The sequence below is a fragment of the Salvia splendens genome, chromosome 20 (assembly GCF_004379255.2).
Source record: "Salvia splendens isolate huo1 chromosome 20, SspV2, whole genome shotgun sequence".
Taxonomy (NCBI): Eukaryota; Viridiplantae; Streptophyta; class Magnoliopsida; order Lamiales; family Lamiaceae; genus Salvia; species Salvia splendens.
Window position 1 is genome coordinate 19,883,344 of NC_056051.1, and position 13,628 is coordinate 19,896,971.

A 13,628-nucleotide genomic window follows, 5' to 3' on the forward strand; every position below is an offset into this window, starting at 1 on the left:
CACCAAAGTCTTCCATTATACCCTTTAGCCACAATCCCTCTTTAATAGCTTTTGTTAACGATATGTACTCTGTCTCAGTGGTAGACAAAGCTACAACTGATTGAAGATTGGACTTCCAGGAAATAACATTTCCATATGTACTCTGCCTCAGTGATTTGCAAGAGGAATTGATACTGCCTTTGTATTCATCATCTGAAACCTTGACAAAACTTGTATTATGAAGTAGAAATGAATGGAAAACTGATGCAAATTTTAATATATTGAACACGAGTTCATTAACTTTAGAGGGGAGAAAAAGTAAATAAAGTAGAAGAGAGACAGAGAAAAAGTACGAGCGGGAGTAGAAAAAGTAAGGGAAGAAGGAGACAAAGTGAGTAGTGCATGAAAGAAAATTTTTATTTTTAAAATAAACCTATTTTTCGTGGACGAATGGCGTATAGTTTAGCTCGCACCTGAAATATCCACACAACTAACTGCAAGCACTGCAGTACATACACAAGTTATCTTCACTACTAGTGAGAATTCTTTTCAAATAACTCAAAACCCTCTCTCTAGCTCACAAACATGCCAAAACTGTATGAGATGGATTAAATAAATTCATCAATATAATTCACTACACCATAAAAGTACATAACTAATTAATGGCATGGCAATTCACTCTGATAACGAAAAGCAATATACTTGTACAAGAGAGGCCGATTCAAGCATTGTTAATTATCTCAATACTGCAGCTACCATTGTTATCATGCAACAATGATGTGGAATCATATGAATCTGTATTCCACCATTCTTCCCCATTTTTATCCATATACACTGTTTGTGACGGATAATCAGGAATCTGCAGATGTTTAACATCACCTTCTAACATATCCAGTACCTTATTCATTGATGGACGATTATCTGGACTCATTTGTATGCACCATAACGCAACAATAGTCATCTTCCGAACAATGATTCTAACATCATTTTCATCAACATTTCCAACGTCAATGTCCCTACCTTGGCTCAAGTGGTCATATATCCAGTTCGGGAAATACTTACTAGATTCATCATTGTTTCGTGTCAAGTGTTTGTTTAAGCTCACCATTTCCATCAACAACATTCCAAAACTGTACACATCGGCCTTGTAAGACACTCTACCAATACTTCTATTGATAAGTTCAGGAGCAACATACCCTATGGTTCCTCTAGCGGCCGTCATTGTCACTGCCTCCTTATTTGTGGCACATAATTTTGCCAACCCAAAATCTGATATTTTTGGAATGAATTATCATCAAGAAGTATATTGTGAGGTTTGATGTCAAAATGCAAGATCCGGATGTCACAACCATGGTGCAAATACTTAATCCCTCGAGCCACTCCAACTGCAATTTTAAATTTCATTTCCCAATCCATTGGTGAAGTTTTTTCTCGGATGAAGATGTGCTTGTCAAGGGAACCATTTGGCATGAAATCGAAAATGAGGGCACGCTTAGATCTTTCAGCACAATATCCAACAAGTTCAACAACATTTACATGATGTATCCTCCCAATAGTTGCTATTTCATTAATGAAGTCTTGCCCGTTTGCTCCGGATTTTCCAAGTAATTTGACTGCTACAAAATGGCCACTTCGAAGCTTTCCTTTGTAAACAGAACCGAAGCCCCCTTGGCCTAGTTTATCTTCAAAATTCTTAGTCATCTTTTTTATGTCTGAATAAGAATACCTAATTGGAGCGAGTTTGTTGTCACTTTGTAGGAATGACTCTACTCCCTCAAATAAGGACAAACGCCTTAATCGGAATTTGTAAATCAAAAACCAGAATATCAAAGGACAAATAATTATTCTTGGTGCCCAGATGATAATACCAGAGATGATGGCTGGAAAAAGAAGAAGAATGCCTTTAGTAACATGACCAAAAAAACTTGTGCTAAACAGTAAAAAGTAAAAACAAGTTCCTTGATTCCTTATAAGTATTGATATTTAGAAATGAGTGAAAAACTAATGCAAATTATATCCGTAGGTCCATGATCGGTGTCTCCTTTTCTTTGGATACACATTTTAAGAAATGCAAAGATGAAAAGATGAAAAAGTTAGTGAGACGTGAATAAAAATGAATTAGTGAAATATGAGGTAATACTATATTTTAAGTAAAAATGAAATGCAATTTGTATTTGTAGAATGACCGAAATGACAAAACGAAACTCTTATTACCATACCTGAGAACATGAATTGAGTTGCCCAGGGTGCCGTATATTTGTTCCCAACAACTACATCACATACACAACATCATCATTATCGTCATCGTCATCGTCATCGTCATCGTCATAATAAGTAATTAAGAGAAATGAAATTAAAGATTCTTACATCTATTGTCGATGATATTATAGAGGATTAGCAATACAACTCCACAGCCGATGATGATAATCACAAGGGGATTTAGAGCTCCAGTAAAACAAACTGGAGTTAATTATAAGTACACAAAGTTAATTAGCAAATTTATCCATTGTGTTTGTAGTGAGACATTAACTAAATTGCGCACCTATTATTGCCAGACATGTCACGACAAGCACTGCAAATATACATAACACAATATATAAGGAGCCAGCATTTAATTCAGGTAATACTAATATCTTTACTTTTTTTAAATTCTTCTTTCAAGAGCTGATGACTTATGGAAATTAAGAATACTGTAGCATAAATTTATAAAGCTTACCAATGAATATAATGTAATTGGCTGATAACAGACCTTGAAGGTAGAAGTCTGCCAATTAAAAATGAACATTTGAGACATCAAGATTAGAAAGAGAGATCAAAAAGAAAATAAAAAATTGTGTAATAGTCGTTAAATCACAAAGTTTGGTCAAAATCCAATAACTTCTAGTACATAAGTGACAAACACAGATTTTGCATGTTTTTAAGGACTAGATTTGACTTGTTTTAAATGTCAATCATGCAAATTATGTTCTTAAATTGCATATGTTATACATTTGGTATTTTTGACGTGTTTGTTGATAAATGATAGAAAAAGATAGAAAAAAGGTGAAAAAAAAGCCAAAGTGCAGCAGCCTCTGTTCGAGCCCATTCTGGAAGCGATTTTGAAGTCCAATCAGTGCTTACTACATGTCATTCTCTTCGTCTTCGAAAGAGCTTCGCGTGGATATCTCGCATTTCTCAATCGGAGTTCTGTGGAGAAAGTTATGACAATTCTACGAACGTTGCGCAGTTCAGTCAAAGCTGACGGGAATTTAGGCGGAAATTCACGGAAGAAAAGAAATTATTATATTATGAAGCCAAATCTCTCCTATTTCTTGTAGGGCACGAAAATTATAAAAAATAAACCTTTTCCAGCCTATAAATACCTCTGAACCTAATTCATAATCTTCATCTCAGAGCCTCTAATCCTACTCCCTCTCTACACATTCTTCCATTCCATCTTCCATTGGAGCGGAGCTCTGCAGATCCAGGCAAGAAAAGACTGAAGATTGAAGATTCAACCTTGGGTTTTATCAATTTCTTTCATGTCTTATACTTTTATTTTTGTTTTTACTACTTGTCTATGAGTAGTTAAACATCATTTGTAGTTTTTTTGGTGAAAACTATTATGAATATGTTTTGATTTATTGAATTGAACCTTTTTCTAGCTCTTGTGATTGTTTTGCTTGTTCTTGTGCTTTTATTGTTCTTTTGTCTGGCCAACTTTAGAATTATGTCCGTTTAACTAGATTAATCGAGAGATAGCTAGTTTTACGTGGTAAAAGGAACGAGTACAACACATAGGTTTATCTGCACTCGAGAGAGGGGACCCTTTGTGAGGGCTTGAGTCTTAGGAACTTAAGGAGTTAGAATCTAATTTATTGAAAGGAGACTTTGATAGTTAGACTCTAATCTACTGGATAAGTGCACTCGAGAGAGGGCTTATCTGAAAATCGCGACTTTCCTAATAATCCTGAAGACACATAAAGGTAAGGGTTCTGTGAGATTAATCATCAATAGGTCGTAGTAGTTGGATCCTAAAACTCTACTTTCTTTAGTCTGCTTTGTATTATTTTGTTTTTATATTTGTTTATATTTTTGTCTAGTTTATAAAACTAAAACCCAAAAATACTCTGTGTCTCTAGATAGTATATGACGCTTAGTATATGATAGCCAGTTGCAATCTTATTCCCTGTGTTCGATATCCTGGTACTGACCTTTAGCTATACTAGTTCTACCCTGTAAACTTGCAGGTATTTTTAGTGCTAATAAATAGTGCATCAATAAGATTTGAAGTCGTAAAAATAAATAACTGACATTCATATAAAATAAAATAAAAGAAATATTTATTTTAATGATACATGTCTTAAACATTATCAAAAGACACATTTTGTGCAAACAAGAAAATTGAGAAAGACTGGAAATTTGTAACTTATATTTACGATTTCAAACTTTACGAGACTTGATCAGAATTTGATCAAATTTCATAATTTAAATAAGAGTGAATAGTCCATGAACTATGTGTTTTGCGTGTAAATGGTACCTAAACTTTAAAAATATGGGTAATCACTGAACTAAGGTGTAATCACATTTATGGTACTTTTTTACTATTCATCACAATTTTACACCCAAAATGCCCCCAAGACATGAAGGGCATTTCTGGACTTTCATATTTAGGTACTGGATTTGATATTTTCTTTATCTCTCTCTAGTACCGAATCTGATATTTTCTTATAGTTTGAGTATTAAAATGATATTATTCACTTAACTTTTTCAATTACTTTATGTCAGATTTTCTTTTTCTCTCTTTCTCTAAAACTTTTAGAAAGTAAAAAATTAAATAAAAATACTACTATGAAATTTTAAATATAGTAATTATAAAAATTAAAATTATAAATTTACTTATTAAAATAACTTTAGCAAAATTTAATTTTGATTATCTTTTTAATATTAAAAATTAAAGCTTATGTACCATTTGCGTGCAAAACGCATAGTTCTGGAATCATTTGCGTAGTTCACTCTTTAAATAACAATTAAGTCTCAGAGAAAAATGAAAGTAAAGATTCTTACAGTATTGCATCCTTCCCCGATAGGAAGTGAATAAGAATAATACTAACAGACCAATAATTCCGATTATGATCGTTATAGGAAGGCTTACCCCTGCAATTGTGAAGACTGAAATTTCTTTCACAAAATTAGTTCTCTTGTAATCTTATTAATAAATCTTGAGAAAATTAATAAATGACAAAGAAAAATAACCTAGAATGGCCAGAGGAATAAGGAGAAACCCTGCATAAATAGGTAAGTAATCAGTAAATTAGGTAGTTATGATTTATGAACATAATCATTAAAAATGTGAATCCTTACGTGTACGTGGTCCTAATAACTTATATAAGAGGTTCTCTGCATTTTCCATAATCAAAAGCATTAGCATTAGCAAATTAAGATAAGCAGTGATGAAACTCAACTAACACTCTTGCTTGATTTCTTACTCCACATTATGACTTGCTCACTGCACCAAGAACAGAAGGAGAGTTCAAATCCATACAAGACAGATTGCTGGATTTCTTCAAATGAGACATTCTTCTTCGAATACTCGAATTTCGGCCACGATGTCATGACTATAAGATCCAATCCACAGGTCTGTGGCACCTCTGAGGCCTTGAGGCGCCCGACCTTTACGTATCTAAATCCGGGAGGGGGCGAATACAAGGCGCAGTATGGAGTGATGTCTGTGAAGAGGGAAGAATTTTGCAGTGGATTGGGGCAGCTAATTAAGTTAACCGACCGTTGGAGAGCGGAATAGTAATTGTTGTAAGGATCCATGGAGTTGGAAGGAGGAGGAGACGAGGAAGGGATGCAGAGTGTGTCATTTTTTATGGAAGCATCAATCAGCATGATGGTGGAGTTTTGGTAGTTGATGGATTTGACATTGTATTTATAAGAGTTTATATAAACTAAGGTGGCGTTGTTTTCGCAGGTTAGTTCGAATCTGGGATCACCGCAGTCGTTGGGATCGCTCGTGAGGCGGAAAGGGTAGCTGATGTTGCGAATAGCACCGCAGGCGGAAGGAACGCAGTTTGCATGAGCGGAGAGAATCAAGAGAGATGAAGTGAAGAGAAAGATGAAGATGAAGTGATGAGATGTGATCATGGCTGGATGTGAAGTTTGCATAGTATTTGATTGACTCTTCTCCAAATCATTATGAATATGAAGGATAGTAGCAGGCTTTGTATTCAGCAATAAGAACAAACACTCCAAACAAGAATAGGAAACTTGTATTCCCACAAGTTTGAATTATCATAGGTGGGAAGTTTAGGGTCATCCAAATACTACTGTAATATTTTGAATCATGCAGGCCGGCACAAATTTCAGCTAATCATGAAAAGGTCAAACATGCCATAGTTGGTTGCCTTAAAATATTTGTTGACAAGCCCATCCTTTGAGTGGAATTCAACAGTTGATTTGGGTAGAATTTTTCCATCAACTTGCAATGTCCAAATGGCTTCAAAACAGCCAAGTAAGGACAGATTGCATCAGCACCAAATAATATATTCAATATCTATTTCACAAGGAATCTATACATAAGTTGTTATAGGAGCCAAGTCTATACATACTTATACTCTTGAGCAATAATCTATGCAGAGGAAGAAGCACCATAATGAAGCTTATATATAGAAGTAGTGGAATGTGAAATCTCAGTTTGATCAACATTTAGTACAATATGGCTGGATTGGGACGGATACTTAGGAATATGTAGACGTTGAACATCACTTTCCAACATTTCCAATACCATACTCATTGATGGACGATCATTTGGATTCATTTGTATGCACCACAATGCAACTATCGTCATCTTTAGAACAATACCCCTAATCCCATCATCATCGTAGTCGACATCTTCAATAGCTTTCAACATTTCAATTTCTTTGCTTTGGTTAAAACAATCATAAATCCAATTTGGAAAATACTGATTCGGATCATCATTGATTCCTACCAAGTCTCTCTTTAAGTTCACCATTTCCACCAGCAACATCCCGAAACTATACACATCAGCCTTGTACGACACTTCCCCAATACTCCTACTGATCAGTTCTGGAGCAACATACCCTATGGTTCCTCTGACAGCCGTCATGGTCACTTCCTTCTTATCTGTGGAGAAAAACTTTGCCAGCCCAAAATCAGATATTTTGGGTACAAACTTATCATAAAGAAGTATATTATGTGGTTTGATGTCGAAATGTATGATCTGAACATCACACCCTTGGTGTAAATACTCAATCCCTCGAGCAGCTCCTACTGCAATCTCAAACTTAGTGTCCCAATTTAAGGAACTCTTTTCTTGTCGATTGAAAAGGTACTTTTCGAGGGAACCATTTGGCATGAAATCATAGACAAGGGCACGCTTGGAGCCTTGTGCACAATATCCCACCAACGTCACTACATTGACATGATGTATCCTTCCAATAGTAGCTATTTCATTCATGAAGACTTTCCCATTTCCTCCGGATTTCTCCAACAGTTTGACGGCTACATGAAGGCCACTTCGGAGCTTCCCTTTGTAAACAGAACCGTAGCCTCCTTCACCCAGTTTTTCTTGAAAACCTCCTTTTCAGATCCGAATACGAGTACCTTATTGGCACGAGTTTGTTATCGCCTTGTAGGTAGCTTTCTATAGCATCATATGTGAAATAACGCCTTCTTCGGAATTTGTAAATCAGAAACCACACAGCGAAAGGACCAATGATGATCCTTGGTGCACATATGATTGTACTTGAGATGACACCTAACAAAAACATAAATTTCTCCAAATCTTCAGATGAAAGACAGCACCGATGCAATTCATAATCAGACATAGATGTAAAGCGCACCAGTGAATATGAATTTAGGTGCCACACCCACTCCAAATGAATAGGTAACTGCAAGAACATCAGATACATGATGATAATGAACGAATCAAAACAGATAAATGAATGATACTACTAAAAAGACAAACGAATGTAAAGTTTCTTACAGTTTTCCATCAAAACAAATGACAGAACCAAAGCACCGGCAAATCCCACTGTGATTGCGACAAGGATGTTTACTGCTGCAGTAAAACAAACTGAAGTGTTTGACAAAATTAGAACTATAGCAACCATACTCTCTCTGTCCTCATTGATGTCACAAACAGATAAACAAGACAATATTATCAACCATAAATCAAGAATGCACCTACAACGATGAGAGAAAGCACGAGAAGCGCTGCACATAACAAATTTCAAAATCGTAAATGCAACATAAAACAGAGCCCCCTTAAAAAACATAAATTTAGAGCTTAACTACCAATGATTATGAAATCAGATCCGATTCGAACTCCATTAGGAAATAAATAGTAAGTGAAGTAGTATGGCCCTACACAAATGCAAGAGAAACAAAAAGAAACTTATTTCATAAACAATAGTAGAAAGATAGATAGTGAGATTATAAAGAAGGGATGGTCTAAAAAAGATATGTAAAGATTCTTACAGTCCTCCGGAAAGGTAGTCAATGAGAGTACTAATACACCGATTAATCCGATGATAATCGTCACTGGGAGGCTTACCCCTGCAATTAAAAATACTGGAAAAGCTCAGACCAAATTAGAATTATAGATATGATCTTAATTAATGTCAGAAAATTGATAAATAAGATCAAATTCATAAGTAGGCACCTAGAATTGCCAAAGGAATCAGGAGAAGAAGCCCTGCAGATAAATATAGTACAAGACAATATTCAGCTAGTGAGGATTATGAAGATAATATGATTGAATTTCAATATGCACAGAAATAGGAATTAAGTAGTTACCATTAGTTCCTAATAACCAATTCGTGAATTTTTCTGCATTCAATTTCCCGAATACAAAAAGCGTTAGCAGCATATACAGAGAAATTAGGATCAAATGATGAAAATCCTTACCCCAATTTGTGGTTGTTCTTTTGCTGCACCACCACCACGAACACACGTAGAGTTCAAATCCGTACAAGAGAGATTGGTGAATTTCCGAAAGCGATAAATCCCTAAATTCCCAAGACGTGAAGGCCATCAGATCAACACTGCACATGTGTGGCACCTCCGAGGCTCTCATCCTGCCGACTTTGATATAATCAAATGTGGATTGGGAAGAATTAGAGGCGCATTGAGTGTTAATCTCAGTTAAAAAGGAAGAATTGGTCGGGAAATTTGGATATTGGCAGCTTATGAAATTGATAGGCCAGGCAACATAACCACCATATGGCGCGCTATGATGGCTAAGGAGAATCGGAATGGGTGAAGAAAGTGTAATTGGGGAAAGAGCAGAGAGTGCGGTTGTCAATGGAAGCATCGACCAGTCTGATTCTGGCGATGAGGTCTTTCACATAATATCTGTGAGAATTTTGGTAGAGGAAGGTGATGTTGATAACTCCAATCTCCGATTGCCGCAGTGATTGGGATCGGTCTTGAGGCGGAAAGGGGAGCGCAGTTGGAGGCGCTTTCATCGCCTTGGAAGAAAATGAGAGAGAGAATCAACAGATATGAATAAGTTGTTGTTAATGTGATCATGATTAACCAAATCGATCGAAAATCAAAACCCAGACCTTACTGTTGAATATTTAAGCCTTTTTATAAATCTTTTTAAATTATATATGCATATTTTTTTTATTCACGAATCATGAGGCCGACCTTCATAGGTGCCACTGGATTAATTCGTGGAATTGTGCCGTGGAGCTAATTCCATAGATTAATAATTGAATTTGGATAAGGTAAATTCAATGATGATAGATTTTGCAAAGTAAGATGAAGATGATAGTTAAGTGAAGAGATATGAAGAATTGAAGATGTCCACAAACCCATCCATCCGCCTTTAAGAGAAATTTCGTAATAAGGGATTAATTTCGCTGACCTTTCGAAATTTAAGATTCATTTTACTAACCTTTCCTAATATGGGATCGAGGCATACAAATTTTTCGAATTAAGGGATTTTCGAATTTTTCTTTTTTTCATCTGCTTTTTTATTATTATTTCCATCTCAACATTTATGAATTGTCCAAACTACCCTATAATATTTTCACAGAGTTTTCTCTCTTGTGTCTGTCTCTTGAAATCGTTGACAATCTTCTTTGCCTTCACTTCTTTCCACTTTCCCAACCTTATTCATAGGGGTGGCAAATCGTGCGTGTCGAGTCGTTATCGTGTCGACACGATAACGACACGAACACGATAACAATAAACACGAACACGACCTGTTAAGAAAACCCCAAACACGAACATGAACACGACCCACTACCCTCAGACACGAACACGACACGAACACGACACGAACCCATTAACGACACGAACCACTTCGGGTCAACACGACACGATAACAACACGTATTGGAAAGTGATTAAATATTTAAATGATTTAAATGAGATATGACCATATGAGACTATGAGAGTCAATTTAATAAATATTGAAAAATGAAAATAATAAGAATTAATAATATTAAAATATTGTTTGTTAACGGATAACACGAGCACGACACAGACACGTATTGTTAACGGATAACACGAACACGACACGAAATTTCCGTGTCCTTAATGGGTCGACCCGATAAAGACACGAACCCAATAAGCTCTGACACAAACCCATTAATTTCATGTCAATTCGTGTCGTGTTATGGTGCCGTGTCAAAAATTGTCAGCCCTACTTATTCAGATTACCTCTCAAAAGTTAGATGGATCTCATTAGCTTTCATCATCAAATTAATGATATAAACAAATTTTGAATTTTTATTAAAAAGGGGAAGATGTCTGCTCCACCTCACTACAATTCAACAGCCCCATGTCTGATTCGAGCTACGGCAACCAGAAATTGGCGACTCCGTCGTCGCTCAGCTGCTACGAATCGCAGAAGCGGCAAGACTAGAACACGTTCGGGTAGTATCTGAAGAACCATAACAGCCGCTGGTGCTTAGCCGTTGCAGCGGCGCTCTCATCCTCGAATTCATGCGCTCCTCTATCAATTCGGGAAGACAAAGTTCCACGGCGACGGCTGCCTCTGCGGAACACCGAAGATCCATATCTTTCGTGAGTAGATTCTGACGAGGTGGTTGATTTGGATGCATCTTTATTTTTTGGTGAAAAGGAGAGGTATCAGAGTCGAGAGGTATCAGATACAAAATTAATTCATCTACAAACAAAAAGAGTGTACCTGGCTGAGAAGCCGACTGAAATTGATGAAGGTTAAAAAAATAGTATCTGAAAGCCGATCAATCTGTTCCCCAACAAGAACGTGTGAGGAGCAGAATTGGAAAATTTATTAGAATTGGGGTTAAAATTATTAGAATTGGAGTCAAAATATTGTAGGGGTGATTTGGTCAATAATAAATATTGAGATGGAAATAATAAGAGAAAAAATAGAAAATTTGAAAATCCCTTCTTCCGAAAAATTCGCATGCTTCGATCCCATATTTTGAAAGGTCAACGAATTGAATCCTAAATTTCGAAAGGTCGGCGAAATTAATCCCTTATTTCGAAATTTCTCCAGACGTTATAGCTCAGTGTTGAAATTTTCGTCGCATTTATTTTCTTTTTGGCACTATCACACTATTATATAATTATTAATCCAATAAAATACATCTTTCAAATTCTTTTTTTTCTCAATAATTCACCACCAAAAACATTTACAGTTGTGCATTAATAATTTTTAACTATTATTCACCACCGAAACGGTAATTAGCATATACTATTACTTTATACTACATTTTTTGAACTTCATTGCTAAATTAAGATTTACTCCATTCTAGTTTGTTACTACAACTTATAATTACATTTTCATAAGTATTAATTGCTATACATGGCATGAATGAGGATTGTTAAACCTTTCATAACAATTATCACCCTAGTTATATGTGAGATGAATAAAGATTTCTTCAATATGGAGTAATTCACAACACTATGAAAATATATAACTAGCTAATAATATGGTAGTTCACTTCATGTTACATATGATTATGAACATAACACAGATACACAACCAGTGGAACTTGTTTCAATGTAAAAATAGATGATAACACAAATATTTCAATCAGTACTAATAATTTCAACAATGTGGCTGTCGTTGTTATCATGCAACAATGATATGGAAGCATTTGAATCTGTAGCCCCGTGTTCGTCCTCATTTCTTGCCATATATGTTGAATAATCAGGAATCTGCAAATGTTTGACATCACCCTCTAGCATCTCCAACACCTCATTCATTGATGGACGATTGTCTGGACACATTTGTATGCATCATAATGCGACAATATTCATCTTCCGACCAATGTTTCTATCATCATTTTCATCAACATTCCCGATGTCAATGTTCCTACCTTCGTTCAAGTGGTCATATATCCAGTTTGGAAAATACTTACTAGAATTATCATCGTTACTTGTCAAGTCTTTATTTAAGTTAACCATTTCCATCAACAACATCCCGAAGCTATACACATCAGCCTTGTAAGACACTGCACCAATACTTCTATTGACAAGTTCAGGAGCAACATAGCCTATTGTTCCTCTAGCAGCCGTCAATGTCACTGCCTTCTTGTTTGTAGCGCACAATTTTGCTAGCCCGAAATCTGATATTTTTGGGACGAACTTATCATCAAGAAGTATATTGTGAGGTTTGATGTCAAAATGCAAGATCTGGATGTCACAACCATGGTGCAAATATCTGATCCCTCGAGCCATTTCAACTGCAATCTTAAATTTCGTATCCCAATCCAACGAAGAGGTATTTTCTCGATAGAAGACGTACTTATGAAGCGAACCATTTGGCATGAAATAAAAAAATAAGGGCATGCTTTGATCTTTCAGCACAATATCCAACAAGGTGGACAACATTTACATGATGAATCCTTCCAATAGTTGATATTTCGTTGATGAAGTCTTGCCCGTTTGCTCCGGACATTCTAAGCAATTTGACTGCTACAAGATTGCCACTTCGAAGCTTTCCCTTGTAAACATAACCATAGCCTCATTGGCCTAGTTTATCTTCAAAATTCTTAGGGCATTAGCAATGGGGCGCCCTATAGCGCGCCACGTCAGCAGTTTTATCCTCCTACCTCCCCATCTGCAGTGGGGCGCCCTAAGGTGCGCCCTATAGCGCGCCACATCATCATTTTTTTAATATTTACAAAATCCATACGAATTTTAAAAAAATAATACATTAAAATACGAATTTCATAAACTTCATTTCATTTAATAAAAATTAATACATTACAATGCGAATTAAAAAAAACGCAAACTCAGCGACGGCGGTTACGAGCCCACACTTCTTCAATCATGTCACTCATGAGCTGCGCATGCTCCTGTTGGTTGCGCATTGAGGCCTGTCTAGATAGAACCTCTTCGAAGCCTAATGGTAACCCTCTATCGGGTGTGTCGGTCAATGTGCCGGAAGAGCTAGATGCACGGTCGTCTTCATTCCAGTCGGTGATGCTTCCGCCTTCACTCTCGACTATCATGTTGTGCATGATTATGCACGCATATATGACATCGGCGATGACTTCCTTGTACCAGAAACGAGCCGGTCCTTTCATAATTGCCCACCGTGATTGGAGCACCCCAAATGCCCGCTCGACATCCTTCCGCGCCGCCTCCTGCTTTTGAGCAAATAAAACCCTCTTCTCACCAATTGGACAGCTGACC

At 36.4% G+C, this 13,628-nt stretch overlaps 4 protein-coding genes and 1 pseudogene across 7 annotated transcripts; all 5 read right to left on the minus strand.

Annotated features, from left to right (window-relative positions):
- Positions 1-700: 700 nt before the first annotated feature.
- On the minus strand, positions 701-5,391 carry LOC121781628 (annotated as a pseudogene).
- Positions 5,392-5,418: 27 nt separating this feature from the next.
- LOC121781629 lies at positions 5,419-6,108 on the minus strand. Its single transcript, XM_042179352.1, has one exon. It carries the CDS (start codon positions 6,106-6,108, stop codon positions 5,419-5,421), a length of 690 nt encoding a protein of 229 aa, XP_042035286.1.
- A 484-nt stretch (positions 6,109-6,592) lies between these two features.
- Positions 6,593-7,441, minus strand: LOC121781630 (rust resistance kinase Lr10-like). Its single transcript, XM_042179353.1, has one exon. The coding sequence runs from the start codon at positions 7,439-7,441 to the stop codon at positions 6,593-6,595; it is 849 nt and encodes a 282-aa protein (XP_042035287.1).
- LOC121782415 lies at positions 7,393-9,563 on the minus strand. 4 transcript variants are annotated; one of them, XM_042180250.1, is made up of 8 exons: positions 8,893-9,563; positions 8,782-8,814; positions 8,648-8,680; positions 8,464-8,556; positions 8,281-8,349; positions 7,970-8,059; positions 7,827-7,874; positions 7,393-7,741 (listed from the first exon to the last, which is right to left on the minus strand). In XM_042180250.1, exons 1-8 carry the CDS (start codon positions 9,296-9,298, stop codon positions 7,539-7,541), a joined length of 975 nt encoding a protein of 324 aa, XP_042036184.1. In that variant the 5' UTR covers positions 9,299-9,563; the 3' UTR covers positions 7,393-7,538. The 4 variants fall into 4 exon arrangements, with proteins under 4 accessions (XP_042036184.1, XP_042036185.1, XP_042036186.1 ...); XM_042180251.1 differs by having other exon boundaries at positions 8,464-8,541; positions 8,893-9,559; XM_042180252.1 differs by lacking the exon at positions 8,281-8,349 and having other exon boundaries at positions 8,893-9,562.
- A 2,489-nt stretch (positions 9,564-12,052) lies between these two features.
- On the minus strand, positions 12,053-13,026 carry LOC121782132 (rust resistance kinase Lr10-like). The gene has a single exon (XM_042179855.1). It carries the CDS (start codon positions 12,819-12,821, stop codon positions 12,228-12,230), a length of 594 nt encoding a protein of 197 aa, XP_042035789.1. The 5' UTR covers positions 12,822-13,026; the 3' UTR covers positions 12,053-12,227.
- Positions 13,027-13,628: the final 602 nt, after the last annotated feature.